The sequence below is a fragment of the Cucurbita maxima genome, unplaced genomic scaffold, assembly GCF_002738345.1.
Source record: "Cucurbita maxima cultivar Rimu unplaced genomic scaffold, Cmax_1.0 Cma_Scf00017, whole genome shotgun sequence".
Lineage (NCBI taxonomy): Eukaryota > Viridiplantae > Streptophyta > Magnoliopsida > Cucurbitales > Cucurbitaceae > Cucurbita > Cucurbita maxima.
This window is the reverse complement of record NW_019272033.1, coordinates 4,619,540-4,646,285: the sequence shown is the minus strand read 5'-3', so window position 1 is coordinate 4,646,285 and position 26,746 is coordinate 4,619,540. Positions and strand designations below refer to the sequence as shown.

Genomic DNA, 26,746 nt, shown 5'->3' with positions numbered 1-26,746 from the left:
GGGGGGGGGGGGGGGGGGGGGGGGGGGGGGGGGGGGGGGGGGGGGGGGGGGGGGGGGGGGGGGGGGGGGGGGGGGGGGGGGGGGGGGGGGGGGGGGGGGGGGGGGGGGGGGGGGGGGGGGGGGGGGGGGGGGGGGGGGGGGGGGGGAGGTTCTCTTAGCATAGAAACAGTTGAAATCTATTCATAGATCCTGGTACAATAACATTCATGACCTTTGAAATCACGCAACAATGCGACAGAGCAGTAGAAATCATCAGTACTATCAGATAAGAATGTGTGAACAACAACTACTACTACTATTATTATTGTTTTGGGTAAGAGAAAAGCAAGACATCAGGGTTTTTACTTTCAAGAAGTTAAACGGCAACATCCAACATAAGATAAACCACTGTATAGCAAATAAGACAGTAAGATGAGATCATCAGTCCTCTATGATCATTCAATATCAAATACTTAATCATGCGAATGGGCCACAAAAAAATTAATAACAATAATATAATATAACAAAACAAAACAAATATAAATTTAGATCTACAGTACCTGAAACACCACTCGATGTTCAAATCCAGAGAAATCAACAATCAAATACAATTTAGAATTCCCATTTTTAGAGCTTTCTCGCTCCCTAATTTGCTCCATGGCTTTAAATGTAATGCGGTCTAGCCAATCGACATGAAGAATTTGTCCCCTTTCATACTTGTTCACTAGCTTTTCCAGACGTTCCAACTCTCCACGCTCATGTCTAGGGACCTGTACAAAGACGGCTTGTAGTTGAATAAAGTGATCAATTGAAGAGCCGTTGAAGTATTGAAAGTTGAAAATTGATGTTCTTGCAGTACATAGTAGTCTCAAACCTTTCCAGGAGATGTTGTTGGGAATGATCCATCTGCTTCTTTTCCTAGCCAAAGCCGAAGCTTCTGCTTTCCTGTTTTCAGTTGTTTCTTCCTATTAAAAAGAAGGATTGTGGCTCCCCCAATCAATTCCTCTTCTTTCCCACGTGATACATCCCAAACCTAAAAATGCAAGAGAAACTAAGACAACTTAAACAAAATGTAAAATATTTACAATAATATTATTGTTTCAAAGACATTGAGTACAACAAAAATCGTAATCTAGATAAAAAGTAGTGTCAAAGTAAGTTAAAAAAACCAAGAGAGGCAGTAGCAGATCAACCATTAGCAATGTTCATAGGCGAAGACGATGAATATTTATTCGGTCAGGTGGAAAAGTGTATTGATTTACTTAGGTGGAAAAGCTACAAATTATACCGTAAAGTCTAAAATGAGTATAAACAAAGGAAAGGACTCGTACAATTGGTTACAACTTTCAAATTCTAAAGGCTCAAATGGTAACGATAGAAAAAAAGTTCAATACAAACAGTTATGAACTTTAGATACTAATTGTCTAAATGGGGGAAATGAAACAAAAATAGTATCATAAAAATCTGGCAAACCGTCAAAGCTAGTTGCGAGTGAGCAGTTAAGTCTCGATATTTGGTACTCAATGTGATAAGTTCACTCCAGCAATATGAAGGTCCTGCTGATTCCAATCTAGCACAATGCAATAAAAGTCAGGTAAAGAGTTATCATCACTTTCAATCAGAAACGAAAAGTAAAACAACAATAATAAATAAATAAAAGGTGCTGATATATAAAATGATATTCTAAATTTGAAAAACAAACTTGATTGACATTCTAGTGCTTTAAATGTGAAAATAATTACGTTGGAAAATCACAGGGGCCTTGAAAGTTAGAAAATCAAGCTGGCAAGAATCATCTTCAAGAGAAGGGAGGGGAAATACGAATACGAGGCGTGTCCATACAAGGAATCCTGAACTTATTATTAGTTATGGAGAAAGAGATCGAAAAAGAAAAAAACATAGTGGCTAAATGGATGAAACCTTGTTCTAGTAGGGAGGCCAAACGGGGCACCGTCAATGTATAGAGCACACTCCACAAATAGCTCTGCTCTTCTCTCCTCGGGTGCAGAATCAGTTTCTGAAGAAGAAGTAGATGGAATATATCATGAAAATAAGAAAAATTAGTGACATCAGTACAACGTACATAAAACAATCGTCCTATCAATCCATGTTTATCTAACTAACAAGCTGCAATTCAGCAGCCAAGACTTCAATTGACCATCAGGTAGTCTTACAAATGACCAAATAGGTGATCCAAAACACACCTACTTCGTCATAATTGAACTATGTTAGCGGGAATCAGAGAAAATCCAGATGGGCTTTGGAGCAATAAGTAGGAAAAATTATGCATGATGAAGATAAATTGAAAGAATTAGAAGGGAACCTGGATCAGAGGATTTGGCGGGAGGCAAATTACCCTCCAATCTTTCAACCCGAAAGGTGACGGGGAGATTGATGTCGCAGGACAAGAAGAATCTGAACTCGGTTCCGGTCATCTCCGCTAAATGGATTGGGAAATAAAGCTGCTCATAGTTAACTTCGTCTGGCGAATGAGCTTTACGGATAAAAGCTTAGCGAAAAAAAGAAAAAAGAAAAAAGAACAGAGGTAGGCTGAGAAGAACAGCAAAGTTTGCGTAAAAGAAAAACTAAACTAAAATTTTAATTTTGATTTAGATTTTGGCGGAGGGGATAATAATCAAACAAATATATGGCATCTCGTAGGATGTCTCTGATTCTGTACCACCGTTTGTTGATGTTTTAGGGCAATTGGGGTCAATGCCGTTTTAGAAAAACGGATTTTTTAGAACGAAAAAACTTGGATTCGTCAAAATGCCCCCATAAAAATATAGTTAAATTACCGTGAAAACACTTTGGCAGAGTTATATGCTTATTTTACCGATTAATATTAATGCCCTTCTTGTTCTATAATTGATGCTTTAAATTTTTATTATTAGTATGGGACAACATTTATCTATATTTATATATTAAATATCATTTCTCTCTCCCATTTTTCTTCTCTCCTACAAATGTATTTCTAAAATTTTAAATTTTAAATTTTGAATTTTCAAAGTTTAAAAATACCCTTATTATTAATATTAAAAAAAAGTTTTAACGGAGAAAAACTATCTATGCAGAGCAGAATTAGAGAAGTACCCACACCAAGCAATGAAAATGTGCATCATCAAACAATCTGCTCTTTAGTTACCAACTATAAAGTTCGAGCTAAACATCGAGTCCTATATACTATATGATTCACATATATTTAACCCTATAAGGAAAGATTGGTATCAACTGATAGATCTTCCCACAATATATGCTTTAATCTAGCCATCTAAAAGTATAAAAAAAAGGGGTCACAAATGCCGACCACTCAGAAATCATCTACTATTATACTCTTAAGCTTAGCAGGAATCATTTTCTTCATATTGAACTCTGTTGCTAGATGGCTTCCCGATCTGTAAGCACCCAATTGGAGGTGAAGTTGGGGTTCTCAGTTCTCCAAAAGTTTGCCAGCAGAAAGGATCGTATAAGTGATAGCGCTCTTGCAGTGGCTTCAGCTCTATAGTCGTCAGCGTTACATCCGTGCATGGCAGGTTGTCGCTACAGGCGAAGTGTACAGGCTTCACTGTGTAAGTCCCTCTGATTTTCTCGTAATTGATTCCTGATAGAGCCACCGCTGAAGTCTGATTCGTACATTTGGCTTTGTCGCAGTAAAACTGGTCGATCACAATTGGTAATTGAACTTCGGACATTTGAATGTTTGAGAAGAGAACGTTCTGAACAGACCCGGATCCTCCCTGTAAACATATCATTTCGCATTCTATCAATACTTATGGATATTCACTGCTTAGCAATTAACATTGTAGATGACTCATAGGGCCTTGTGACTGTCCATGAAAGAATGCCGTTCATTATGAACCTTTTGAAGGTATTTAATTTCAGCCTATGAGTATCAGGAGGACAACAGCGATTGACTTTAGTACCTACTAAGAACTTGCTTTTGAATTCAAAACATGCTGATAAGGGCCCATCCTCACACAAGATGAAGCACGAGTTTTTCTTCGTAAAAACAAGTACCTGCCATGTTTTGATTCTAACACCATTCATCGTGTTATGCATTGTGACATCTCGGACCGTTATGTTTGAAACACAGGCTTTTGTATGGTCCTTTCCTAGACTGCCGATGCTGATTCCATGTCCTGGCCCGCAGTTCACATTGTGTATGTACACGTTCGAGCATCCAGTTTGAATGGAAACACAATCATCTCCTGAAAGGATCAGACCAAATATCATCAGTCACCTGTTTAGTCCAACAACAAACTTTTAGCAAAGATTTTCTCATGTTCCATGCTCATAATCTACATTGTTTTTGTTGTTTTCTTTTTTCGTTTCTTCCATTAAGTTTAGAATCAACATGCCGAAATTGATCGAAGTATTGCACTTATACTTCAGTATCATCATTCCCAAAGGTCTTAACTTTTACAACTTGTAGGTGCCAAAAGTGGCAGAGTAGTGTGGTTGGGGTCACACCTTGGAAGGGGGATTATTCCATCAAAGAGAAAAGGAAAAGGAAAAGGAAAAGGAAGAGAGAAAGGGAAAGGTGTTGGTTAACTTTAGGATCTATCTGATATCATAATTCAATATCAAGATCAGTGGACCCCTGTGTTAGACTAAGCAGACATAAGGAGGAAGGATAGAAACAATTTATGTGCCTATACAAACAATAAAAACTGAACGATGCAAACAAAATAAGCATTATGGACACACAACATATGATTGGTAGCTCAACATTATATAGGATAAAGATTGATTATTGTGACGTGTCGAACTGTGAATGCTTGCAAATTGCTGCAATAAATTATTGATAAAGGTTGCATGTGATCAGGACCCTATCATATTTTTATGTCAATATTTAGTGTTTTATCCATCAAATGCTCCTTTTAAGTGGCCATGGTGATTGAATGTCGAGTATTGAGCTTATCTCAAGAGTCAAGACATGCACACCCTTAGCCATTTAAGAGATAATATTGAATAACAAATGACGTAATTACCACAAGAGAGACTGGAGCTGTGGATCAGAACGTCTTTGGAGTTTTGCAAGTGAATTCCATCAGTATTAAGACTGTCTCCAGGAGATGAGACGCTGAAATCATGCACCAGGACTCCCACGCAGTTGTCAAACTTGAGGTGGCATTGGGGGCTGTTTTGGATTGTTATGCCCGTGACCGTGGCATTGAAGCTTCCATAAAACCTAAGTGCCTGTGCAACATAACATATCAAATAATTATACAGGATGAGGATAATGGGGCCATAATGAAATCGTCTTGGAAGTTTGCAAGTGAGTGAGCCTTACAGTTGGCTTGATGCTTGGCATCTTCCCATCTAGATTGCTTCCTATCTACCACATATTTTAGGAGAGAACCACCATCATTTCCCTTTCTCTTTACAACTAGAAAAGCATAATATAGAAGAAGATAGATAGTGTTGATTACCGGCGTCGGTTTTGTTTCAGCTCTGGTATTGTTTATAGGGATAATGAGTTTCATCTCGTCATCTATAGGCTCATCAAAAGAGGAATCTTGCCACCAGACAGACCCTCTTCCGTCAATTATGCCACTTCCCCGTATGGTAATCCCTACCAGCTTTGTGAATTGGATCCATTGTAACAGCCCCTTCCCCCAAGTTTGGCGATCAGTGGGAGCGATAATTGTTCCATCCAGCTACAAATTAAGTTTAATTAGCCAATATAATAGCATCAAAATGATAAATGATAACTGAGGTGATGATTTGGGGGACGGGGTCCGACAACTGTTCCTAATGATTCGGCTGGTTACCCTTGAATGGGATAGCTGTTAATTCCCCTTTCTACTTAACTTAAAAGCGTAAAACAAGAGCTTCTGGGTTCGATAATGCTTACCTGAAATACAATGTTCGGTTGGCAATATGGGCCAGAGAAGGAAATGGGTCCTACGTAGAACACATATTCTGCGGGAACCATGACCGTCGATCCCTCCACCTTACAAGCGGCCGCCCAAGCGTCTTCAAATGCCTGAAACGGATGGTGCAAAAAAAATTTAACTTATTTTTTGTTTTAATAAGAAAACTGTCATAACTAAGTTATTTTCTATCCTTAGCTGTGGGTCCCGCCTGCTGGTAGCTGGTCCTGAAGGCCGGGTTACATTAAGCTGCGTGTCAGCTACCTTTTATTTTTCTTAGGTTATTATTATTATTCTGGCAATTCTTTTGGTTTAGCTTATTTCGCCATAATAGCTGCTCTTTTTCCCACAAATGATTTAAGCTGGTATTTCAAACAATGATTTAAGAAGGTGGGGGGGGGGTGATTTAAGCTGGTATTTCAACACAAATGATCATTCACATTTGTACAAATATTATTATTAATGGAACTTTATCCTTGTGCAGTGGCTAAATTCTGTTAGATGTCATTCTCCAAGTATTTGTATAGGAGGAAAAAGAAGGTTGAATATGGTGTAGAATTGAACGTACCTTAGTGTCATCAGTCTCTCCATTGCCTTTAGCACCAAAATCTAGAACGTTGAATATGGCAGAATCGCCGCCATTGTAGCCTTTCTTGGGTGGAGTTTGAACGATCTCTTCTTTGGGCTTAGGAGGAATTGGAGAGGGAGGAGAGGCATTGTGTGGCGGTGGAGCTTTGGAGTGGAAACCACCGGAATGGTGGCTCTTGCTACCGCCATGACTGCCCTTCTTCTTGGATAGAGAAGCAGAGGCCTCCCTGCTCTGTCTCCAGTGTTTTCCTCTCCTTGCAATGCAAGCTTCAAAGTTTGAAGACCAAACAAGAAAAGCAATAAAAACTACAAGTGTTAAGCTTTTGGAACTCATCCCACTCATCATTTTCAGTGGCGAATGAGAGGAGAAACAGAGAGAGAGTCAGTGGTTTTGAGAGTGCCAAAGCAAGTGGGAGGTGAAGCGGGGTTAAATAGGTGGAGCCTCTGTAAAAGCTTCAGGAGACTGTGCAGACAAATGCTAGACAACATACCATTTTGATAATGGCAGGCATTTATTTTTTTCATTCCCCCTCTCCCTGTTTTTCCTGCGCTCTCATCCTTTATTAATTAGGAAGCTTTCTTTTTTGTGAATTCCGGTAGGAATTGCCAAGCTGAAAAACAGGGACGTGGCGTTTTGGCCACATGTTCGTATGTGACTGCATGTGACTCATCCAGCTGCCTCTTTAAAACTCATCTTTAACTCACTCATCTACCATATGCTCCCCTCACCCCCTCACTCCATTCCCTCTTCTTTACCTTATTTGGATCCCTTTTTCATTCTAATTTACCTAACTCTTGCCTTTTCTTACAGCACCACCAAAAATTTTCTTACACATTCTTACCGCACAAGCTTTTTAATTACCTCCAAGTTTGAAGCTACGTTTTCGGGGTTCAATCATTTGTATGGTTAAGAAGCGAAGTTGTGAATATTATTTTAGTTGGTGGGATGGAGAGGCCAAAAAGACACACGTGAGTGGGTCTACAAGTATCGAGGTCAGGCCAGCACTGAATATAACAGCAGCTCTTTTTGGTCACATGCAACGTTCACGGGCCTAATCTTCTCTTTTCTTCTTTCCCTTTTCTTTTTCCTGCCATTAACTACAAGCGTACAAAACCCTCTATGTCTGCCTGCTTTTGCTTCTCATTTCATTTCCCCTCTCTTACACCACGCACTCCAATTCCCCAAGGATCTCTCCAATTACATTTACACCAAACAAGAAGACGGTGAAGAAAGAATGAAGTCAAACAAAAGCTGTAAGCTTACGGTTCCCACGCCAAACTGCTTCTTGGTTTCAACCATTTTGGTTCTGTTTGGAACCTTTATCCCCTCATCACTCAATTTTTTAATATATTAAAAACGTATATTGATGATAAAGGAGCGAGGAGGGATAGAAAGCAACCCTTCAAATCTTGTTTTCCTCCCCTTCCCCCATCCAAATAATAATAATAGTAGAGAAGCGCCCATTGTTTTCCCTCAATAATATTTCTCTTTTTTAAATAAATAGGAAAAAAATAAAAATAAACGACTTATGTTGTATGTTCAGTACATACACTGATCCCATTATCGAATAGTACCATCAGACGTCACGTTTGTAATGTTTTCTTTTTTTTCCTTTTTCTATTTACAAGTTGAGGGAGGTTTAAAGATTTTCTGAGTTCAAGAAAATGGATATCAAGGAGTTATGCTAGTGTTGAACTGTTCCTAGATTTCTTAATCAACTAGTTACATCGTGATCATGAACCCATTTTTGTCTCAACATCAGTGGTTTCAATATTCATTTATACACACAAATAAAAATCCTTGTTTACCAAAGAAGAGAATATAGAATATGTCTGTGGCTGTTGAGGGCTCCCCTTCCCCTTCCCCTTCCCCTTCCCCTTCCCCTTCAAATTTCAATCAAACCAAAACCACACCTTTTCTACATACCTATCCTATCGCTTCTATACAGAAGAAAGGATTAGACCGAAAGGCAAGGGTAGGTTTTAACGTCTTCCACCTGTCATTTTCCATCGTAATTGCCCACCAAACGAACAGAGTCTTCATCTCCCTCCCTATTTAATCCTCAGTGGAGCATGATGCTTCAAAAAATTGTGAATTAAATTTAAAAGTAAACATGTCAAAACTTGCTTCGTCTTCTTCATAGTCATATATTCATTGGCTGAACATCCAACATTCTCAGCACTAATAACCGATGCCAAAGCTCTGCCTCTGCCATCCAACCAAAGTTCAAAGCGGAGATTCACCTACCACAATGATGGCATAAAAATGATATTAATGCTCAGTAAACTTATAGTAACCTTTGGAGCAGACAATTCTAAGTATTAGGTAATAAGTATTTTAATGAGCTGTTGATTCATCGAGTTCTAAGACCACCCTTGTATTGTCTAAGCACCGAGGAGGAGGAAAAAAAAATTATTATTTGAGCCGTCTTTTTGTGCGCGTGAACTTTGCCTACCAAGTGTTCTTCCCCCGTGAACTCATTCAATTAATAGACACACCTTTAAATAATTTCGACTCCAATTGTTTTCTTTCGCTTTATTTTTTAATTTTTCAATTATGAAGGGAATGGTGGTTTGGGTCACCAGGCGAGGCACCAAACTCTTCAACCTGTCGTGCTACCCATTTCATTTTCCCATTATACCCAGAAACCATGGTGTCTGGTGACGTGTTTGGTTAGGTTCGCCAAATGACATCTTTCGACAAAGAATAATAATTAGAAACAATAAAAAATAGCATACAAACAGTCCCAGCTACCTACTTTACCTGTAAACAATTACGCATTCCAAAATGGCAGAATTTCATGAGTTTATAGTATTATTTGGTAATTTGATTATTTTTTAAAGTGGGGTTTGAAGGGAGAGAAAAATAATGATCCATTGGGAACAAGGGAGTTCACGGATCATTCTAGAATTTGAAGTCAGGACAAAATCAAATACAAAAGTTTTGTCTATATCTATCACGAAGAACAGTGTAACTGATATAGAAAAATTCGCACCTTTTTAGGTTTTTACGGTTGTGGCTGAGACTTTACTGCAGCTCCAACACCTAATCCGTCTTCTCTGTGGCTGCCAAGTGTGGATTCACATTTTGGCAAAGCTTTTGTCCTGCATGTGAATTCTATCAGCTATAAAATCTTTCTTTTATTGCTACTTCGATTATATTATATTATTGATCCCAATGACTTGACTTAACTTGACAACTAAGATTAAAAAAGCATATACCTAATAACCATATGCTGCACAAGAATATTGGTAAATTAATGACATAAATGAGGATGGATCCTGATTCTTCTTGGACTTAATTTCTTTGCTTTTTTTTGCCATTTTTCAGAAACGAAAAGTTAGAGACTTTTATCAGTAATATTGTTTCATTTTCATAGGATCTTTGTTGGATGGATAGTGTGGAATTTGAGCAAGGATTGATAAAGTGAAAGGAAAAGCATTCTTTTTCTTTGAAAACAAAAGAAAGTTATGATTTACTTAACTAAAAAAGTTGTGGAAGGAAGCGGACAAGACACAGAACAGTTAGGAGAAAGAGAAAAGATCAATGGGTAGAAAGTTTTCAAAATTGAAAGATTTGAGGAGGAAAATGGTTGCCCCCACATGGTTGGTGTATGAGATGTGTGAAAGTTTTAAGCTTCAAATTAACAGTGTACATACAAAAAGACATGCTGGCAAAAACTCACGGACGAGAGTTCCCTTCCAACAGAGAAAGAGAGAGAGAGAGAGAGAAAATTGGTTGTGAAGGACAAGATCTGAGGGCTAGGAAGAGAGACAGAAGTGTGTATTAATAAATTTGTGGTGTGATCTCTGTAATGAGCAATACTGCAGCAGGCCAAGCCACATGACGCATAAGCTATAGTCACATTCAATCTTTTCATCATTTTCTTTTGTTCTTTCTTTCTCACCTCAACATCTACATTTCTCCACAAACCATCCCTCCACCAATGATGTCCCCACAATCTCGAGACTTTTTTAAATTACGAGCTTGTTTGGAGTGGTTTTTCAAATGCTTAAAAGCCAATTTAAAAGTTAACCTAAGCTATTGGACTACAAAGTACTCAACTCGTATGAATTAGTAATCCATCCATAAATGTAGGATTTGCTCTTAAAAAATTCAAAAAGTGGACAAACTGCACTCCAGCATAATAATTTGGTAGAAAATTTAGCTGAAGGTTTCACGAGACTTAAATGGGAAGAAATTTGTGGAGTCTACTTCATAGGGGCCTCTCTATCTCCCAAATTCATTTCAGTTTGTCAAAATCATGGAAAGCTTGTATCAGTTCACTGGCAGAACAAAACTCACGTGAAAACTTAGAGCTACTCTGATGGAAGGAAAATATACCAAAGAAAATTTGGAAATGCTAAAAGAATCTTTCGATAAGTATTGTGATAGAGAAGTGTCACATCAATGGGTAAAAAGTTCAATTTCTTCTATAATTTCAACGTCCAATATGAATCAAAACAATAGTTACACCCAGTTTAAACTAAATCAGAGAACCGACACAACAGCTACTACTTGATACTAAAAAAATGTATGCAGGGATCAATTAGACAGAGATAGTACATAATAACATCGTAGATAAATCAAATTTCCTAAATGACTACTTTAATTTTAGATCCAGTCCTTCGTGTCGTTTTAATTAATTATAAGATTATATGTACAACTGAATTCAACATGCATTTTGTTTATTTTAAATCCCTAACTAATTCAGCCTTATTCGTCTACGAATCTACTTTTCACCTGTTCTTCGTTCGCGAGGATTCGCTGTCCGTAAGCCTCAAAATCATGTTTTATGGAGATGGTGTTGTTCAAATATAAATCTAAGGAACTCACATCTAGTCTTTATCATTGTACACAAGGATAAATTGTGAAGCCTATTTTGACACTTTAGGTAGGCTACAATGTGCCTTCAAGCCTATTTCAAAGAATGGGTTTGACAGGGACGACTCTGACCCTCTTCAAGCCACAATATAATTCTTCTCACCACCCCAGTCCGTAGACGTTTTGATGGTGATATACTTTTTAATTCACTTGTTTATTTCAATTGCCTCTCAATCAAATGATTTTAACTTTGAGTGCTTAGATTGTGCTTTGTTATTGGCTGGTCCCTCGAATTTACAATTCCATTAGCTACTACCGCTAAATGTTGTCAAAATTCTTATGTTATATACCTGTGACCAATGTTTTGGTTAATAGAAATGTCAGTCACTTAGCCTTCTTAGACAACTATTAGACAGTTTTATGTTCATGCAGTTTTTTAGTTAACCATTTCAATTAGCAGCCCTATGTCATGTGACTTAATTCCATTTTAGTTGCAGAGTCGGCTTAATTTTATTTCCCTTTTCCACCACGCCACACATCCAAGCATACTGTCACGATCATTAATTTTTTTATTACAGAAATTTAAGAAGTATAAGAACCTGTCGTATCTTGCTGTACAAATGCATTTGTTGATCCAGAGACGTGAATTTCATCAGCTGTTGTCTCAGCTGTGACTTGTACACTCGAGAAATCCCCAGGAATTCAGGCCAAGTATTGACAAATTGCATCCGTGGGCTGATCCAGATGATGCTTTTAGCTTTGGATTGGAGATTGGATCCATGGTCCATATCTCGAATCAAGACCACTGGTATTTGCTGCCCAATTCTACAATATTACGATCCTCTTCTTCTTCTTCTTCTTCTTTTTAAACTAATTTATGATTCTGAAAAATATATTTCTGCTGTAGATAGTCCTCTGCAAAGTAAACGGGGGAGCGCAAGATATCAAACATTCTGACAAAAATGTTGGATGTATTTATCTCTCTTTTCTTTTTATGTATACACAATGATGCTGCTCACCATTTGCTTCCAAAATCACTAATGACGCCACATCCCCTCAATGCAACACCATTAACCAAACATCAAGTCACAGCCGAGGGACCTGCAAATCCAGCTGAGAGAATAAACTGGTGCCACAAATTCAGTCCATCGAGCTAAAATGTACACATCTTACAAATTACAGTGATGGAAATAAAAAAGAATACGTTGGATTAAAAAAAATCATAAACTAAACAGTTACATTTCGTAGTATCTTCCAGATCAAATGATAACTAACCAGTTCATGAAGACAATGAAGAAGATATAACATGTACCACTCCCAGACACGAACCTCTAAGGTGCAACCACGAAGCTATTGATAATGCTCACCACCGAGGAGACAAATATGTTCATCTGCTAAACTGATCCTATCAATAGATACTAGCACGCGTACTTTTTCCTCAGTGTCGAGCAACACCAGGAAACCCCGTTTCAAGGAATAAGGCCAATAAAATGGCTTGGAATCAGCTTCGTAGTAAGTAAAGATCGTACCTGCCAAAGATCCAAGAAAGAAACCTCAAGGCATTACTGACGCTCAGTTGTAGCAGTTAACAATGACTTTTCACCTCTATTAAACTGCGACCAATTTCTCTTATCACTTTTTTTGTCAATGCAACTTCCCTAAGTTGCTTTGAAGTTTCAAAATCTCCAATATCAGAATAGAAGTTTGAAGCCTGCAAAAGAGCGGCAGGATCTTCAGCTTCAAGATCCACCAACGACTTAGCAATTTTCCTTCCGATTATTTCATTTCTATGAATTCTACAACTTCTTAACATGGAGCTCCAGCTTACACCGTTGACCTTCTCGGGCACCTTTAGCAGCAACTTTTCTGCCTCATCAAGTAGACCTACACGACCAAGAAGATCAACCATACATGAATAATGTTTCCAGTCTGGTTCAATTCCGCAAACCGTTTTCATCAACTCAAACACAAATCTTCCTTCTTCGACCAGCCCTGAATGGTTGCACCCTATCAATGCACATAAGAAAGTCACTTTGTCAGGTTTCCAGCCTTTCTGGATCATCGTCTTAAGCATTTGGATGCCCTCCTTCCCCATTCCATTTCGGGCATATCCATTGATGATTGAGGTGAAACAAATAACACCAGGGGAATGGATTTCCTCAAAAACTTTGCAAGAGAGCTCAACATGACCACATCTTGAATAAGAGTCCATTAAAGAACATGAAACCACGGAATTAAATCCAAGACCTGATTTTATGGCACAACAGTGGAGCAATCTGCATCCGGTCAAGTCTGTTGGAGAAGACATTGATAGTGCTTTTAACGTTGTGGATAAAGTAACCTCATCAAGCCCAATTCCCTCGTCAGCCATCAATCCAAACATCTCTATCACATCTTCAATGACACCACAGTGTAACAAAGATGTCATTAAAGAGTTACAACACTCCAAAGTTCTCACAGAAATACTTTCATACACGGCCACTGAACTCTCAATATCAAAGCATTTTCCGTACATATTTATCAAAGCCGATTGAAGGTGACTACTCTCATGGCCAAAACCCAGCTTCAGCGCACAAGATTGAATCTGTTTCCCCAACTGGATATTCCTTGTCCGACTAGATAAATTCAAAAAAGCCATTAACGACCGAATTGAGGGCCTTTTTCCCCAAAACTGCATCCGAGAAAACAACTCAAGTGATTCTGACAAGAAACCGATGTCTGCATAAACTGCAACAATCGAATTCCAGGAAATAACGTCTTCTAATGGAATACATTCAAATGCTTTTTTTGCTTCTGTTAAACTTCTGCAATCAGAGTAGAAATCCACCAAAGCATTTGGAACAAAGATATTTGATTCAACCAGTCCGATCTTAACAGCTCGGGAATGTAGTTGCCTCCCTTCGTCTAAGAGCCTTTCGTTACCAACACCTCGAAGCAAATAGCAAAGAGTTAGACCATTTGGCTCTACGCCTTCCAATTGCATTTTCGAGAAAGACCCCAGAAGCTTTTCGAATTGACCCAGTTCACAAAACCGACGAAGCAACAAGTTCCAAACAGCTATATTTCGTTGCGGCAACTCATCAAACAGCTTCAAAGCGACAATATCAAGACCCATTCTCATATAATAATCGATTAGAGAGGTACCAATGAACAAATTCAAACTAAATCCAAGAAAAACAACCCTGCAGTGAATTTGACTTCCCTCTTTGGAAAAATCCGCGTTGCTACAAGTACCCAAAACAGAAGTAAATGTTGACGCACTTTCTCTAATTCCTCGTAAAACCATTTGGCTGTAGAGACCAAATGCGCGCTCTGGATGCCCATGGCGAAAACACCCAGAAATGAGCAAATTGTACGTAACAACGTCATGAAGAGGCATTTCATCGAACAATTTAATGGCAGCACTAAGATGGCCAAATTTAATGAGTCTATCGATTTCTCGATTCTTCAGGTAAATGGCATCAGGAGCATGCACACTCGAATACGAGTATGGCCGTGGTAAATGGATAGATACAAATTCGGAAGTAACAGTTGTAATGGTTCGGACGAAGGAGGCGAATTCCCTGACCTTTCGCATCACAGTTTCAGCTTCTCCGAGCAACGACGAATGGCTTTAGAACTTGGCGGTTCCAGCGTTGATAAAAAAGAACGAAGATTGTGTAAATAGGATGCAACCCTATATACACAGATCCAAGTTTCTACAAATTCCTGTAAGCTCATCAATATCAACTAAAATTTAGCTTTAAAGTTATTTTTATATTGAATATTTTTTAATTTTGTAGATATATGCTTTATATTTCTCAAATACATATAGAAATCTTTGCGGGACTCTTGTAAATAAAAAATCTACTAGAACGTAAAAATAATAATTAGATAAGTATTACAATATATTTAATTTGATGGAATTGAAACTAAAATTCTTTCCATTTAATTTTTATTCATACAGCTTTCTCGAGCCGATTTTAGAAAATAAAAAAGGGGAAAAAAAAACGCAATACGATTTCTCAAGCGTCCGATAGGTAGAAAATCCAACGGTGAGTGTTAGTTTGAAGTACGCAGTTTCTCGAAGAGTCTGGCTTAGATTTGAGAGCAAGAACCCAACCCCTTTCGACCCAAAAGCCGCCATCTTCATCGTAATCTCCTGAGGCATTCGATAGCCGCGTTTGAAGAAGAGTTAGGATCGCCATGGGGAAGCAACCTGTTCGGATGAAGGCTGTGATCTATGCCTTATCGCCGTTCCAGCAGAAGACCATGTCAGGGTTATGGAACGACTTGACCGGCAAGATTCACCATAAGATCTCCGAGAACTGGATCAGTGCCACCCTTCTAATCACCCCCGTCGTCGGAACCTACACGTAATTTTTTCATCTCCCTTTTCCTTTCCTTAATTTCATAGCTTTTGAAACTTCGATTTTAGGGTTTGCCCGTTGAATGCTTTCCTCCCTTCATATTTCAATATGTTTTCAATTTTTTTTCTTCTTAAAATCAAGTCTTCATTTGTTTCTCGACGAGCTCGGTAGTTCGCCTTTTGATAACACTTGGTTGGGTCCAGTCTAGGTGAGAAATCTATTAATCAGATTCAAAGAGGAAACAATTCCGTCGTAGAATTCTATTAATGATTTGGTTTTTTTTTTTTGTTTTTTTTATTTTATAGACTTAGCCTTAAGATCTAAAATGTTAAATATTTTCCTCAAAGCAATCAATTTTTTACTGGAACTGAACACCAGATTGCATCTTATTGCGTATTCAGATTGATTGATTTTTTTATCCGTGGGAATGGAATAGGAACATCTATGTTTTTATTTTTATATCTATTTCTTTTTGGAGCGATCTCGTGATACTGTTGTTGTCCTCAACTGCAAGTTTTCATTTCTGTTTCCGATTTTGTTATCAGTAGGCGTTGCTGCACTTGATTGATACTGTTCCTAGTTCATGTCAATCAGATTTGTAGTCACTCTTCCCCCGTCTGTGTATAGTTTTATTAACCTTTAAATACTTTGGTCTGTTTTAAATTCACGCACTCTACGATCAAAGAGCAAAATTAGTTCTATAGTGCATAGGGTAGAGCTATTAGCTTTTGGATATATTATAGAATAGAGATTAAGAGTTATCATCCCTACATGCAAGATTGAGGAATTGGATGCGGGCAAGAGGTTAAGAAATCAATCTAAAACTCATTTTGGATGATAACACGATGACTAATTCATGCTTTATATTACTTATGTGAGACGAAAAAATAACATCTTTGTAGCAGAATGATGAAATTAGCATTACCATGCATGAGGAAACGTTGTATTCTTCAAGTATTTTGAGCTCTAGATGGGATGGTTTGATAGCCATTTTTTTGGTTATAACTAAAATTTCCATTTTGCCTAAAGATGTATTATGCAGTCTTGGCGTCAGACGAGACCAAATTATGGATGGGTCTCGAGTTTTTGTGAATTTCGATTGAAGTATTGTTTGCATATACATGTATATGATAAATGACTTGAATTAGTTGATTGATCGGTGAAAAGTGCCTCCATGTTTGTTGAACATGTGGATGTATATCATTCAGTCGTAAACTTGTTATCTTACTCTCTGGATGCAGGTACGCACAGCAGTACAAGGAGAATGAAAAGTTGTCTCACAGGTACTGAAAGCGCCTGGACCTTGAAGAAGTCAAAATGGAGCTCTGATTTCTTAGGCTATGAGGATGTGCTTTTATTTTGAGGAACATTTTCTCACTTGTTTGTTGGAATAAATTACTACATTTTTTTTTGTCGATCAGTGTTACACGCATTGGAATGATGCGAACTGATGCGTAATCGCCACCCTCTGCAGACTTCTCAATACCAACCGAACTTCTAAGACTCCGATTAGATTCCATGATATCAAAGTATCAACCATTTTTTTTTCTCCATTTTCTCCTCCTCTTTACATTAATTACACCTCCATCCTCCCTATTATGCTCCTGATTCGTTAAATCACCAAAATTCAGTACTATGTTAGTGTGATACACCTTTTTTTAATTTAAAATTGTAATTGAAAAATGATGTGGGATCCAATGAAATGTTCTAGAAGAGAAAAATCAGCGATGCAATGGTGGTACTCCCATGGGCAGTGACTCGAAAAATGGCCCAAGACTGTTTTTATTGATCATTTGTGAAAGTAAATCAAATTTAAATATTCATCAAAATAATATTGATTGTTTCAAATGACTTGAATAGAGTTTTCTCTTCAGAATTTAGGTTATAAGGTACTATATATTTAGGTTATAAGGTATTATATATATGGCTGCAAGTTTTTCTCCTCCATTTTACTCTTAATACAATATAACGATAAATAAGTTTTACGAAATGTTCTCTTGGTAGTCTTTGAAAAAAAAAAAAAAGAGAAGAAAAAACTGAATTTTAGATTTATCTATTTTATGTTTCAAGCTTGAAATTGAAACAATAGGGTTTATTATAATTTTGGCGGTACACGTGGCAGCTAGATTGACCAGAAGTCTGTTCATAAAAATTCCCAAATAGTCGCACAATAAACCAATCCATTCCTGTACGGCTCTACCCAAGTCTGCTCCTCCCGCGATCCCGCGGCTAGACTTGTACGGGGATGCCTCGCTATACAAACGAGCCCCCTGCGGTTCGCGTCTATACGATTTGCGATGAGTCAAGGTCTACTCCGCTTCTCTTATTTCTCCTTTGCGGAATCCAAGATCTATGCGGCTTATATTTACCTCGTTTCTTCTTTTCTTTTCTTTTCCTTTTTGTGAAATCCTGCAGGTATTTGATTGTGAGAAACGTTCCGGCATTGGGTTGCGGAGATGAGCTGCTCAAACTGTTCTCCTCCTATGGAAACCTTGAAGAGTACTCTTCTCGTTTCCGTTCTTTCTTCTATAATCATCTTTACATCCTTTTTCTGTAGCGCATTATGTTAGTTTACCTCAGCTGCGACATGTATTGCCATTTCATCTTGAAAGCAGTGTCGGATTGGTTTCTGATAATTTCATATGCCTCTCTTAAGAATATTCAACACCTCTTATGCCTACATATTTTCCTTCTATCTTATTTCATACTCCGACAGGTGTAAACCGATGGATGCAGAAGAATGTGATGAATTCACAGACGTTTATTTTGTCAAATTTCATTTGGTCAGCAATGCCAGGTAATTTCAGCTTGGTTGTGGTTCTCTTTTGATCAAAATAATGCGTTATTGAGCCAGTGTTTGAACCATAATATTTTAACTTTTAGGTTTGCAAAAAGAAAATTGGATGAGTTTGTTTTCCTTGGTAATCGGCTGCAAGTCTCCTATGCTCCTGACTTTGAAAGCTTGCTTGATACAAAGGAAAAGCTAGAAGTTAGGAGGCGAGAAGTTTTAGCACGATTGGATTGTAAGTTTGTGTTTGCGCAAAATGTAGGCATTGGCATATTTTGTGTATGATAGGAAGATGTTGTTTTAGGAGGAAATGGTGTTTCCTTCCAATAGGTTCACTTTTAAGCATGTTATAACTTTGCTATCAGCTGGAAGACCAAGAGGATCTGCCGTTAATTCAGCAACCACGAAGTTTACAAATCCTTCTCATTCTCATTACACTCTTGAACAGAAGAACTCTCTTGAAAAGAGGTATAAGCAGAATGAAAACTTGCAGTTTCTCCAATCGTGAGATAGTTTAAACTGTCCTTTTTTGGTAGGAATTATGGAGATGCAGCACTCAGTTCCAATCCACATGTGTCTCAAATAACAAGAGTTTCCTCTGACCAGGTTTGTTATCATAATTTTTTTTCCTTCTCTTGTCATCTCACCTTTTATGTTATGATTATTAACAAAGCTAGGAATCATTATTCTGTGTTCGTTTAGTTTATGCTTTCTCTTGTACTTGATGTATTTGGACGTAGTTCCATTACATGCTGCAATACGGGTACAAGGAGTTAAATCCAACAGGGTGCACGATTACTTTGAAAGGCAAATGAATGTGATAGGTGGGGTGATCTGCAATCAACGTAGTGTTATTTTACTTGATCGGAGGCTCTTCTTATATGCTGCCTCCTTTTGTGGACTCTCTTTTTGTATGTCTTTATATTCTTTCTTTTTCTTTTTGTTCTTTTCCTTAATGAAAGTTCGATTTCTCATAAAAAAGAAGGAAAAAAAGTATTTATCATCAACGTAGTCATGCCAATAGGCTAAAAATACTAACTACTGACTCCATAACTTGCCCCATCTATCATGAATGGTAGGTACATAGGTTATTCAGTGACTATTGTATTCTAATTTTTGGTTTTTTTCATTTCCTCATTTTGTTTTTCAAGAATTCGAACTAACGTGTCAATAGTTGTAATATAGTAACCATCAATTCCTCATTAACAGAGTTCTTAAGTGTTGGTGCTTCAAGTCTCTCATTAATGCATAGTTCACCGAGTTGTTAGACTTTTGACCTAAGATGTCTTTTGCATCTTGGTCAGATTTGTGTGTCGATAGATTTAAAACAAAGCCGTTTATTTGGCTAAGAATACCAAACCACTTGGCATTCCATTGGAGGTTACCCAAACATCAATATTTGAATCAAAATTCTACTCTAGGCTCCTCATCAAATTCATTGTTGAAGATATTTTCATCAGTTTTGACTACCTCTTCAAAATTATCTTTAGAATTATTTTTCTCCAAATTCCATACCCAATGCCACAAATTGTATTATATTGAAGAGTGTAGTAGGCTTCTAACTCTGGGCAATGACGAAGGTTGGAGAGGCCTACGTTTGTGTACTGATGGCTTGCACCTTGAATCAAAACGTGATTCAACTAAAACAATATATATAAATTGTGGACTCCTTGGGCTTGAGGACTTTGGAAATCAACTAGGCTTGTTATCCTTGCTATCAGACTGGTCGAAGGTTTAGATGACTGATATGTATCTCTAGTCTTTAGGGCTTCTTTAAAATATATGTTATAATCTCACTTTAGAGAGAGAATAGAAATCAGGTTCACCTTCTTATGGTAGTTATTACACCATCGAAAAGAAATGGAGAAAATAAGTCCTTGACATTCATTGCTGTCAGATTTCTTTACTGTTAGTCGAACTTTATTTTCTTTTGCCCTTTTTCTCTGGAATCAGGGATTTGGTGACCTTAAGTGAGGAGGGGAGAGAAAGGTCCAACTACGCATTGGAGAAATGAGCATGATGCAATAGTGACTTCTCGTTGAACTCAGATTTGAAGATTTGAAGATAGAGTGGCTTAGTTTCCATATAGAATTTACATACATGCATATATACACGCGCACACATGCACACATACATGAAGCAAATGCCTCTTGGTGTGAATCAATGGTGAAGAAGATGCACTTTTGCAATGTAATAGATATTGACCTGGTGGGTGGAAATTAGGGGTAGGGGCTTAATTTTCTTTAGATGAAGCAAGAGCTTCTTGGTGTGGAACAAGTGTGTAGATGTTCGAGGACATGGTTTTGCATCCAAATGTGGACAAAAGATTTTTTTGGTGGCAGGTCACACCACCCCCAATATCTCAACTCCATTCTTCGTTTGTGGTTATCCTTCATCTTTAGGAACAACCCAAGATATATATATATATATATATATATATTGAGTTCAGGAACAACCAAGACTCTTTGATACCAGATTATTGCAATAAGATTTTGTGATTAAGTCAAAATTATCACAAGGGGAAACCATTGAAACTGTCTAAAGTCTAAATTTTTTAATTATAAAAAAACTTCCAAGATAAACCAAGTATGGGCTATTCAACTTATAAAAAGATAAGAATAACTAGTGAATCACGAATGAACTAATCAACAGAATTAACTAACTGACATCAACATCTAACTAATTATCTAAATCAAAATAACCTAATTAGACTAGTCATAAAATTACTTGTTTCCTACTCTGCTTTCTCCTTTCTTTCTTGTTGTTGTAGATGATGCCTATGTGCTAATTTTTTAAAAGGTAATTTTGTTTTATCACATTTATGTTTATCGGGTTGAAGTCTGCATTAAAGGAGTGCAAACTCAGGGTTTACCAAGTACTCTAGATCATCTGTTCTATTGGAGACCATGCTATATGCCTTTATAGATTTCTTGTTGACACACTTGTTAGTTGCAGTTGCAGTTATGTTCAGTATACTTTCATTTATCAGTTTCAGGTTATTAATAAGTGCCTTTTTATCGTCCTTCCTCGTTTTTTCCCTGAAATAAAATCAGTCTTGTTAAGACGGGTAACCTTTTTCTGTTGGACCTCTTGACTTGATTTTGTAGATTTTCTCTTCTTTGATTGTTTTAAGCACGTTCTTCATTGTTAAGGTTTAATTCCCTTTGGTTAGCTGTAGAGCCATGTACTCTTTAGTTATATTTGTGAGTTTTGCCCTATTGATTATTTTTGATGTACATGTCTGATTGATGTTGGTTGGCTGGCCCATCAGATAATGGCTTTTGAATCTTCTTGTTTCTGGTTGAATGTATGGATTGAATGTTTGTGGACGTTAGTTCTTTTCTGTATATATTCCTGTCCTTGTTGCGTAGCCTGTTGTAGTTTTTCTTGTGGCTAAAAATGTCACTTTTTTCTCGTGTACAGGATTACTTCGCATCTGAATCTATGAATCAAACTGTGCATCTCGTCAGGGAAAAGCTTGATAAGGTTAAAAAATTTATGTATCATACTATCATTCTCCACATTTGCGCACATTGTGATTTAATCATTGCTTACTAACTTTGTGCTTTAGATTCAATCATGCAGCGAACATCTGGAAGCTGGACCTGTGAGCAAGAGATCACGTGTGGATAATAGGAGAAGAATCTAATGCTTGCCGACCTTTATAGAGACGGCTAATGGGTGCCTCAACGTTGCACCAAACGCTACTTTGACATATCACATATACGCAGATTAGCAGTGTGCAAATTTAACTGTGATGTTTTATTATAAAGGTGATTATTTTATTACAAAGTTCTGTAGGGGAGAGTTTTATTGTAATCACTACTCTAGCCCATATTTACAAGCACATTTGCAATATCTTTTTTTTATATAGCTAGCGATAATAAAATGGACTATTAGAGGGGTAATGACAAATAAATAATGAATTTACCGACAAAAAATTAGTTCTACGGTATGTGCAAAAACAATGCGATCGTTCTTCATGCTAAGACAAGGAGTACGATATGGCCCCAGGTTTTCAACCATTCAAACTCAATTTTCCAAACGAGCAACACCAGCGTTCACTTGAGTGATTTTGAAAAATAGTGCAGGTATATATCATACAGACGGAAGGAAAACAAGATTTTCTTTGGCGCTTTGGTAAAGATTTTAATTTAGGACAAGTACACTTGGATACCTGCCGTTTTGATCAACTGACAGACAGGACAGACATTTACAAGTCCATCGCAATCTCTACACAAACATAAATGTCTGCAAGGCATAAGTAGGATGGAAACCTCTTTAGCCTTGCATGCTTTGCAAATCATGTGCTCCTTGAAACCTGGTAAATTGCTGGTTGAAGATTTCATAGTCCCACCATGAACATTAAGGTAATTGTTTGGATCAATGTGTGAGGCAGCATCATCCACTTCACTATCTCCAAACCCTTCCTTCGCTTGGTCGGCACCCTGCGAGATAGCATGCTGAAGATTGTTTTTCAGGACATTCACTACTGATTCATTGTACTTTGCTCTGCAATGCCAATTTTGGGCTTCAGTGGCAACCTGCTTTATTCTCTCCACCAGTTCTCTATTTTTACGGTTCATGCTCTCAATTTCTACATCCTTCTCATGTAGTTTCTTTCCAATTCCTTTCTCAATCGCACTAAGAAAGGAAGCCATATGTCTTTGCTTCATGTCCCTAATACCCTTTGCCAAATGTTCCTCCTGTTGGCAAGGTAGATGGTAAGTTTAAAACATCGGTCAATTGAATCAACTAAATTGAAGGATGATGCTTTAACATGAACACCCAATTTACAGGCGTAGTGTGAAGTGATTGCTATAGAGAGTAATACGAAGTACATGAACAAAATTAGACATTGACAAGAAACATCTTCCAGAAAATAACATCACAGATGCAGCATAGAATAAACTCCTAGAAGCACTGAGCAGGTTAAAAGTACCTGAATTTTAATATATTGATCGAATTCTTCCTTCTGTCTATCAATCTCAGTCCTGATATTATCACCAAGCGAAAAGATGATGGAAGGTGCAGCTGCCATACTTCCACTTGCAGTGGTAACTGAGGAGTTGTGTTCATCATCATCATACGATAGCCTCAAGCCTGTTGATACAGCATTTGGGTTTCTAATGCTTGCTGAACGATCAGCATCATCTTGACAGGCATTATAATTTAAGGAAATCTGAAGCTTCTGCTGCCATGAGAAATCCTCTATCTCCCTACTTCTTTTGTTAGGGCGAAGCATATGAGCCAATTGCTCACTTCCAAAATAATTAACAGGCTCAATTCCACAGCTAACAGGCACTGCAATATAAATTGTGAACTATATGAGAACCAAGAGAACTAAAGATCATTCATCAAGTACTGATTGATCTTCCAAATATTCATCAGACTTGAATTGTAATTCAAATCATTTAATCTAGTTAGACATAATCTATATAAAAAAAAATTGTATGGAATTCATTAAGTTAAAATCAGATTTCTTAGAAACAAAAACAACTTACCACTCCCAAACAACTGCAGCTGGCCAGAAGCATTAGTTTGATATTGATTTCGATTTTCATCCTGGAAAACGGGAAGCAAGCCATTGCCATTGTTGCCACCCAACATTTTCTCCAGAGAACTGGTGGACTTCAGATAATGTGAAATTTAAAATACCAACAGTAATGAGGGTTCACAGCCTGCAAAAGCAGACAACAGTCTTAATAATCTATTTCAATGATAGAATTAAAATGACAAGAAAAAGGACAACATTATGAACTATTACACTACGTGAACATATTTTTAGTATAACTGGGGTATGGGGATTTAAACCCCCAACTTCAAGGAAGAAGTACATGTCAATTACTGATAAGTTATGTCCACTACATAAGCATGAGACATGGCTTAGACACTAAACCATATCAACTACAAATCATTTAACCAAGAGGGGGCGAAGGGGTTTAATTGGAAAAACACCTGACGAAATAAGAGGATTGACGCAGCCAATTCACAGAAGTGCAAAAATTCTTGGATGAAACAAGTTCTAAAACATTCTTGGCATTGTCACAAAAGCTTATCTATTAAACTCTTCCCAAATACAATAAAACAATACAGGCCTCAATCTCAACATCTCCTATTACAATATATGGGTTAGATGTTCCACGACTTAATTCGGTATTTGAAACTCCAATAATGAGGAATCAGTAATCTTATAAAATCCAGTTATTCGGAACATTAACTTAGAATAACAATCCATCCGAATAAGTGAAAATACGAGAAACTATCCATCGTGAAATCAACCTTGATAGCAGAAAGTCAAACATAAATATAAAATTGAAGGCAAGCACGATTTTCAGAATAACACTAGAAAGACATCAGATCAGAAGAAAATCTCAGAAGTTCAATCACAGAACCATATCCAGATGGTCAGAAAAAACATCGGCAGGGACGGGCACACGGTAAAGAAGTGGAAAAACAGGATGAAGTTGAATGTATCAGAAGTGCGGGGATCTCTAAAACAGGAAAGTTAGAAGGATTGATGAGCAGGTTTGACCGGAATCGCATAATGAAATTAAAAAGAAAAAAGGGATTAAATAAGAAAAGAACAGACAGTGTAACAATATGTTTAGTTCAGATCATCGTTCAGGGATTTATTAGGAATAGGAAGTTTTGCTTGCGAGGCAGGAGTTTAGCAAGGATGCGAACAAAAGGTAGGTTATGAAACATGGAAGGAAAGGTGAGAGGAAATACCTGAAGAAGGAAGTGAATTGGGCAGTATCAGATGAGAGGAAATATCATCTCCAGATCCTGGCATACAACAATCCACACAGATTCATCCACACAATTGGCAGCAGTAGAGATAAAAAGAAAAAAGAAATGAAAGATGGAATACCTTGAAGATGGTATATGCAGAAGAAGAAAAAGAGAGAGAATGAAGAAGGAAGAGGATGAAGAAATATATGGGGGAGAGGGGAGAGAGGGGAGAGAGGGGAGAGAGGGATGGAAGGGTTTTGGAGCGGTAACCGACGAAAAGGAAGAGGAAGAAGAAGAAGATGAAGAAGAAGAAGAAGAAGAAGAAAAATTATAGGAGAGAGGGAAGAGAAAATAAGGGAGGTGGTGCGGTGGGAGTGCAAAATTTATTCGAATCAAATGAATGAATCGGTGGTAGTGGTTACGCAAACGGATTTCCGTTCCTTTTTTTTTATATTTTTATTTTATTTTCCTTTTTACGAAACTCGAATTATGGAAGCCATTCCCAGGGGAAGAAGAAAATTAGAGGTGATAATATCCCAACCCACGAATTTAACTCACCATCCCCTGGACCCCACCCACTCTCCATTTCCCCCCCTTTTTTGTTTTTTCTAAATACAATTTGAATTTTACATAACTGCCCCTGCTCCTTTATTTTACGGCATTCGGTAACTCCTTGAATGTTATTTTTAGCGGTTGGGTCATACCCAAGGTTGAACGTGATTGCTCAGTATGCTGTACAGTTGGTTTGTGAATTTGAACATCCCCTCCCCCAGTAATATATTATTATGCTTACTACGAAAACAAGACATATAAAATCATTATTTTAAAAAATGTATAGAATGAGAATTAGAGGGAGAGAGCGAGAGCGAGGAAATGGAAGGGGAGGATTGGTGGGGTGTGAGAGTGAAACGATGAGCGTAGGAGGAGGAGATGGTGGGTAGGAGCGAGGAGTTAGGAGTTAGGAGAGGCATTAACTATAAATAAATTATTGAAACCACAAAAGAAGAGAAAAGAAAAGAAAAATAAATAAGGGAGGGGCGGGAAACATGGCCTTGGGCCTTCCCTCCACTCCTTGCCCGGGCCCACATCTCTTTTTTCTTTTTTCTTTTTTCTTTTTTCTTTCTTCTTTTTGGCGCGCAATTGCAACAATTGCCTTTGCCCTTGCATTTCTAGCGAAGCGACAGCCTGCTGTGCTCACGGATCTCCATTCCCCGATTTGCGGGTCACCATTCTAGTCCCCATTGCATTTATTATTATTATTTATTTTTACTTCCATATCCGAACCCTTTTTATTCATTCACTCGCTTTCCCCCCTTTTTCTTGTTTTCCAATTTAATTTCAGAGATTCAAATATGGAGTGTAGATCCAGGTCAATAATACAATGCTTTAACTTGTTAGGTAAATAACTCAAAGTTGACTATATTTTTATTTGCCTCCCCTCAAAACTCTTTTTAAATACCCAATGCCACTAACTACTTCACAACTAGCACAACAAAAAAACCCCCTACTTTTTACTGTTGTGTGTCCAAGCTATAAAAAGAGCCTGTTAATAGAAATGGAGTTAAATGGGAAAGAGCAGCCTCTGTTTGTGTTTGGTGCACATTGA

At 37.7% G+C, this 26,746-nt stretch overlaps 6 protein-coding genes across 13 annotated transcripts in view; 2 read left to right on the top strand and 4 right to left on the bottom strand.

The window, feature by feature from the left end:
- The window catches only part of LOC111491915 (phosphatidylinositol 3-kinase, root isoform), an 11,602-nt gene extending 8,963 nt beyond the window's left edge, over nucleotides 1-2,639 (bottom strand). The window contains exons 1-5 of the mRNA XM_023141013.1: nucleotides 2,303-2,639; nucleotides 1,900-1,996; nucleotides 1,453-1,549; nucleotides 854-1,012; nucleotides 540-749 (exon numbers count right to left, since the gene is read on the bottom strand). Coding sequence (XP_022996781.1) covers nucleotides 540-749; nucleotides 854-1,012; nucleotides 1,453-1,549; nucleotides 1,900-1,996; nucleotides 2,303-2,414 — 675 coding nt within the window. The 5' untranslated portion in view covers nucleotides 2,415-2,639. The remainder of the gene's footprint in view (nucleotides 1-539; nucleotides 750-853; nucleotides 1,013-1,452; nucleotides 1,550-1,899; nucleotides 1,997-2,302) is intronic.
- A 446-nt stretch (nucleotides 2,640-3,085) lies between these two features.
- Nucleotides 3,086-10,169, bottom strand: LOC111492497 (polygalacturonase At1g48100-like). Of its 3 annotated transcripts, none has more exons than XM_023141847.1 (8): nucleotides 10,159-10,169; nucleotides 6,424-6,825; nucleotides 5,837-5,968; nucleotides 5,412-5,639; nucleotides 5,273-5,317; nucleotides 4,971-5,178; nucleotides 3,997-4,187; nucleotides 3,321-3,716 (listed from the first exon to the last, which is right to left on the bottom strand). In XM_023141847.1, exons 2-8 carry the CDS (start codon nucleotides 6,787-6,789, stop codon nucleotides 3,321-3,323), a joined length of 1,566 nt encoding a protein of 521 aa, XP_022997615.1. In that variant the 5' UTR covers nucleotides 6,790-6,825; nucleotides 10,159-10,169. The 3 variants fall into 3 exon arrangements, with proteins under 3 accessions (XP_022997617.1, XP_022997615.1, XP_022997616.1); XM_023141848.1 differs by having other exon boundaries at nucleotides 10,151-10,166; XM_023141849.1 differs by lacking the exon at nucleotides 10,159-10,169 and having other exon boundaries at nucleotides 3,086-3,716; nucleotides 6,424-6,789.
- LOC111492496 (pentatricopeptide repeat-containing protein At4g39530) lies at nucleotides 8,293-14,971 on the bottom strand. 3 transcript variants are annotated; one of them, XM_023141846.1, is made up of 5 exons: nucleotides 12,598-14,971; nucleotides 12,288-12,369; nucleotides 11,868-12,183; nucleotides 9,440-9,548; nucleotides 8,293-8,687 (listed from the first exon to the last, which is right to left on the bottom strand). In XM_023141846.1, the coding sequence occupies exon 1, from the start codon at nucleotides 14,843-14,845 to the stop codon at nucleotides 12,854-12,856; it is 1,992 nt and encodes a 663-aa protein (XP_022997614.1). In that variant the 5' UTR covers nucleotides 14,846-14,971; the 3' UTR covers nucleotides 8,293-8,687; nucleotides 9,440-9,548; nucleotides 11,868-12,183; nucleotides 12,288-12,369; nucleotides 12,598-12,853. The 3 variants fall into 3 exon arrangements, with proteins under 3 accessions (XP_022997614.1, XP_022997612.1, XP_022997613.1); XM_023141844.1 differs by having other exon boundaries at nucleotides 8,294-8,687; nucleotides 12,544-14,971; XM_023141845.1 differs by lacking the exons at nucleotides 8,293-8,687; nucleotides 9,440-9,548 and having other exon boundaries at nucleotides 11,754-12,183; nucleotides 12,544-14,971.
- A 322-nt stretch (nucleotides 14,972-15,293) lies between these two features.
- On the top strand, nucleotides 15,294-17,170 carry LOC111492502 (cytochrome b-c1 complex subunit 8-like). Its single transcript, XM_023141859.1, has 2 exons — nucleotides 15,294-15,623; nucleotides 16,859-17,170. Exons 1-2 carry the CDS (start codon nucleotides 15,454-15,456, stop codon nucleotides 16,905-16,907), a joined length of 219 nt encoding a protein of 72 aa, XP_022997627.1. The 5' UTR covers nucleotides 15,294-15,453; the 3' UTR covers nucleotides 16,908-17,170.
- A 606-nt stretch (nucleotides 17,171-17,776) lies between these two features.
- LOC111492499 (RNA-binding protein 48) lies at nucleotides 17,777-22,337 on the top strand. Of its 3 annotated transcripts, none has more exons than XM_023141854.1 (8): nucleotides 17,778-17,924; nucleotides 18,033-18,116; nucleotides 18,334-18,414; nucleotides 18,501-18,640; nucleotides 18,771-18,873; nucleotides 18,942-19,011; nucleotides 21,829-21,891; nucleotides 21,991-22,263. In XM_023141854.1, exons 1-8 carry the CDS (start codon nucleotides 17,863-17,865, stop codon nucleotides 22,036-22,038), a joined length of 651 nt encoding a protein of 216 aa, XP_022997622.1. In that variant the 5' UTR covers nucleotides 17,778-17,862; the 3' UTR covers nucleotides 22,039-22,263. The 3 variants fall into 3 exon arrangements, with proteins under 3 accessions (XP_022997623.1, XP_022997622.1, XP_022997621.1); XM_023141853.1 differs by having other exon boundaries at nucleotides 17,779-17,924; nucleotides 21,977-22,337; XM_023141855.1 differs by lacking the exons at nucleotides 21,829-21,891; nucleotides 21,991-22,263 and adding an exon at nucleotides 19,146-19,248 and having other exon boundaries at nucleotides 17,777-17,924.
- A 49-nt stretch (nucleotides 22,338-22,386) lies between these two features.
- On the bottom strand, nucleotides 22,387-25,557 carry LOC111492498 (BOI-related E3 ubiquitin-protein ligase 1-like). 2 transcript variants are annotated; one of them, XM_023141850.1, is made up of 5 exons: nucleotides 25,280-25,556; nucleotides 25,138-25,194; nucleotides 23,910-24,086; nucleotides 23,348-23,709; nucleotides 22,387-23,111 (listed from the first exon to the last, which is right to left on the bottom strand). In XM_023141850.1, exons 3-5 carry the CDS (start codon nucleotides 24,013-24,015, stop codon nucleotides 22,560-22,562), a joined length of 1,020 nt encoding a protein of 339 aa, XP_022997618.1. In that variant the 5' UTR covers nucleotides 24,016-24,086; nucleotides 25,138-25,194; nucleotides 25,280-25,556; the 3' UTR covers nucleotides 22,387-22,559. The 2 variants fall into 2 exon arrangements, with proteins under 2 accessions (XP_022997618.1, XP_022997619.1); XM_023141851.1 differs by lacking the exon at nucleotides 25,138-25,194 and having other exon boundaries at nucleotides 25,280-25,557.
- Nucleotides 25,558-26,746: the final 1,189 nt, after the last annotated feature.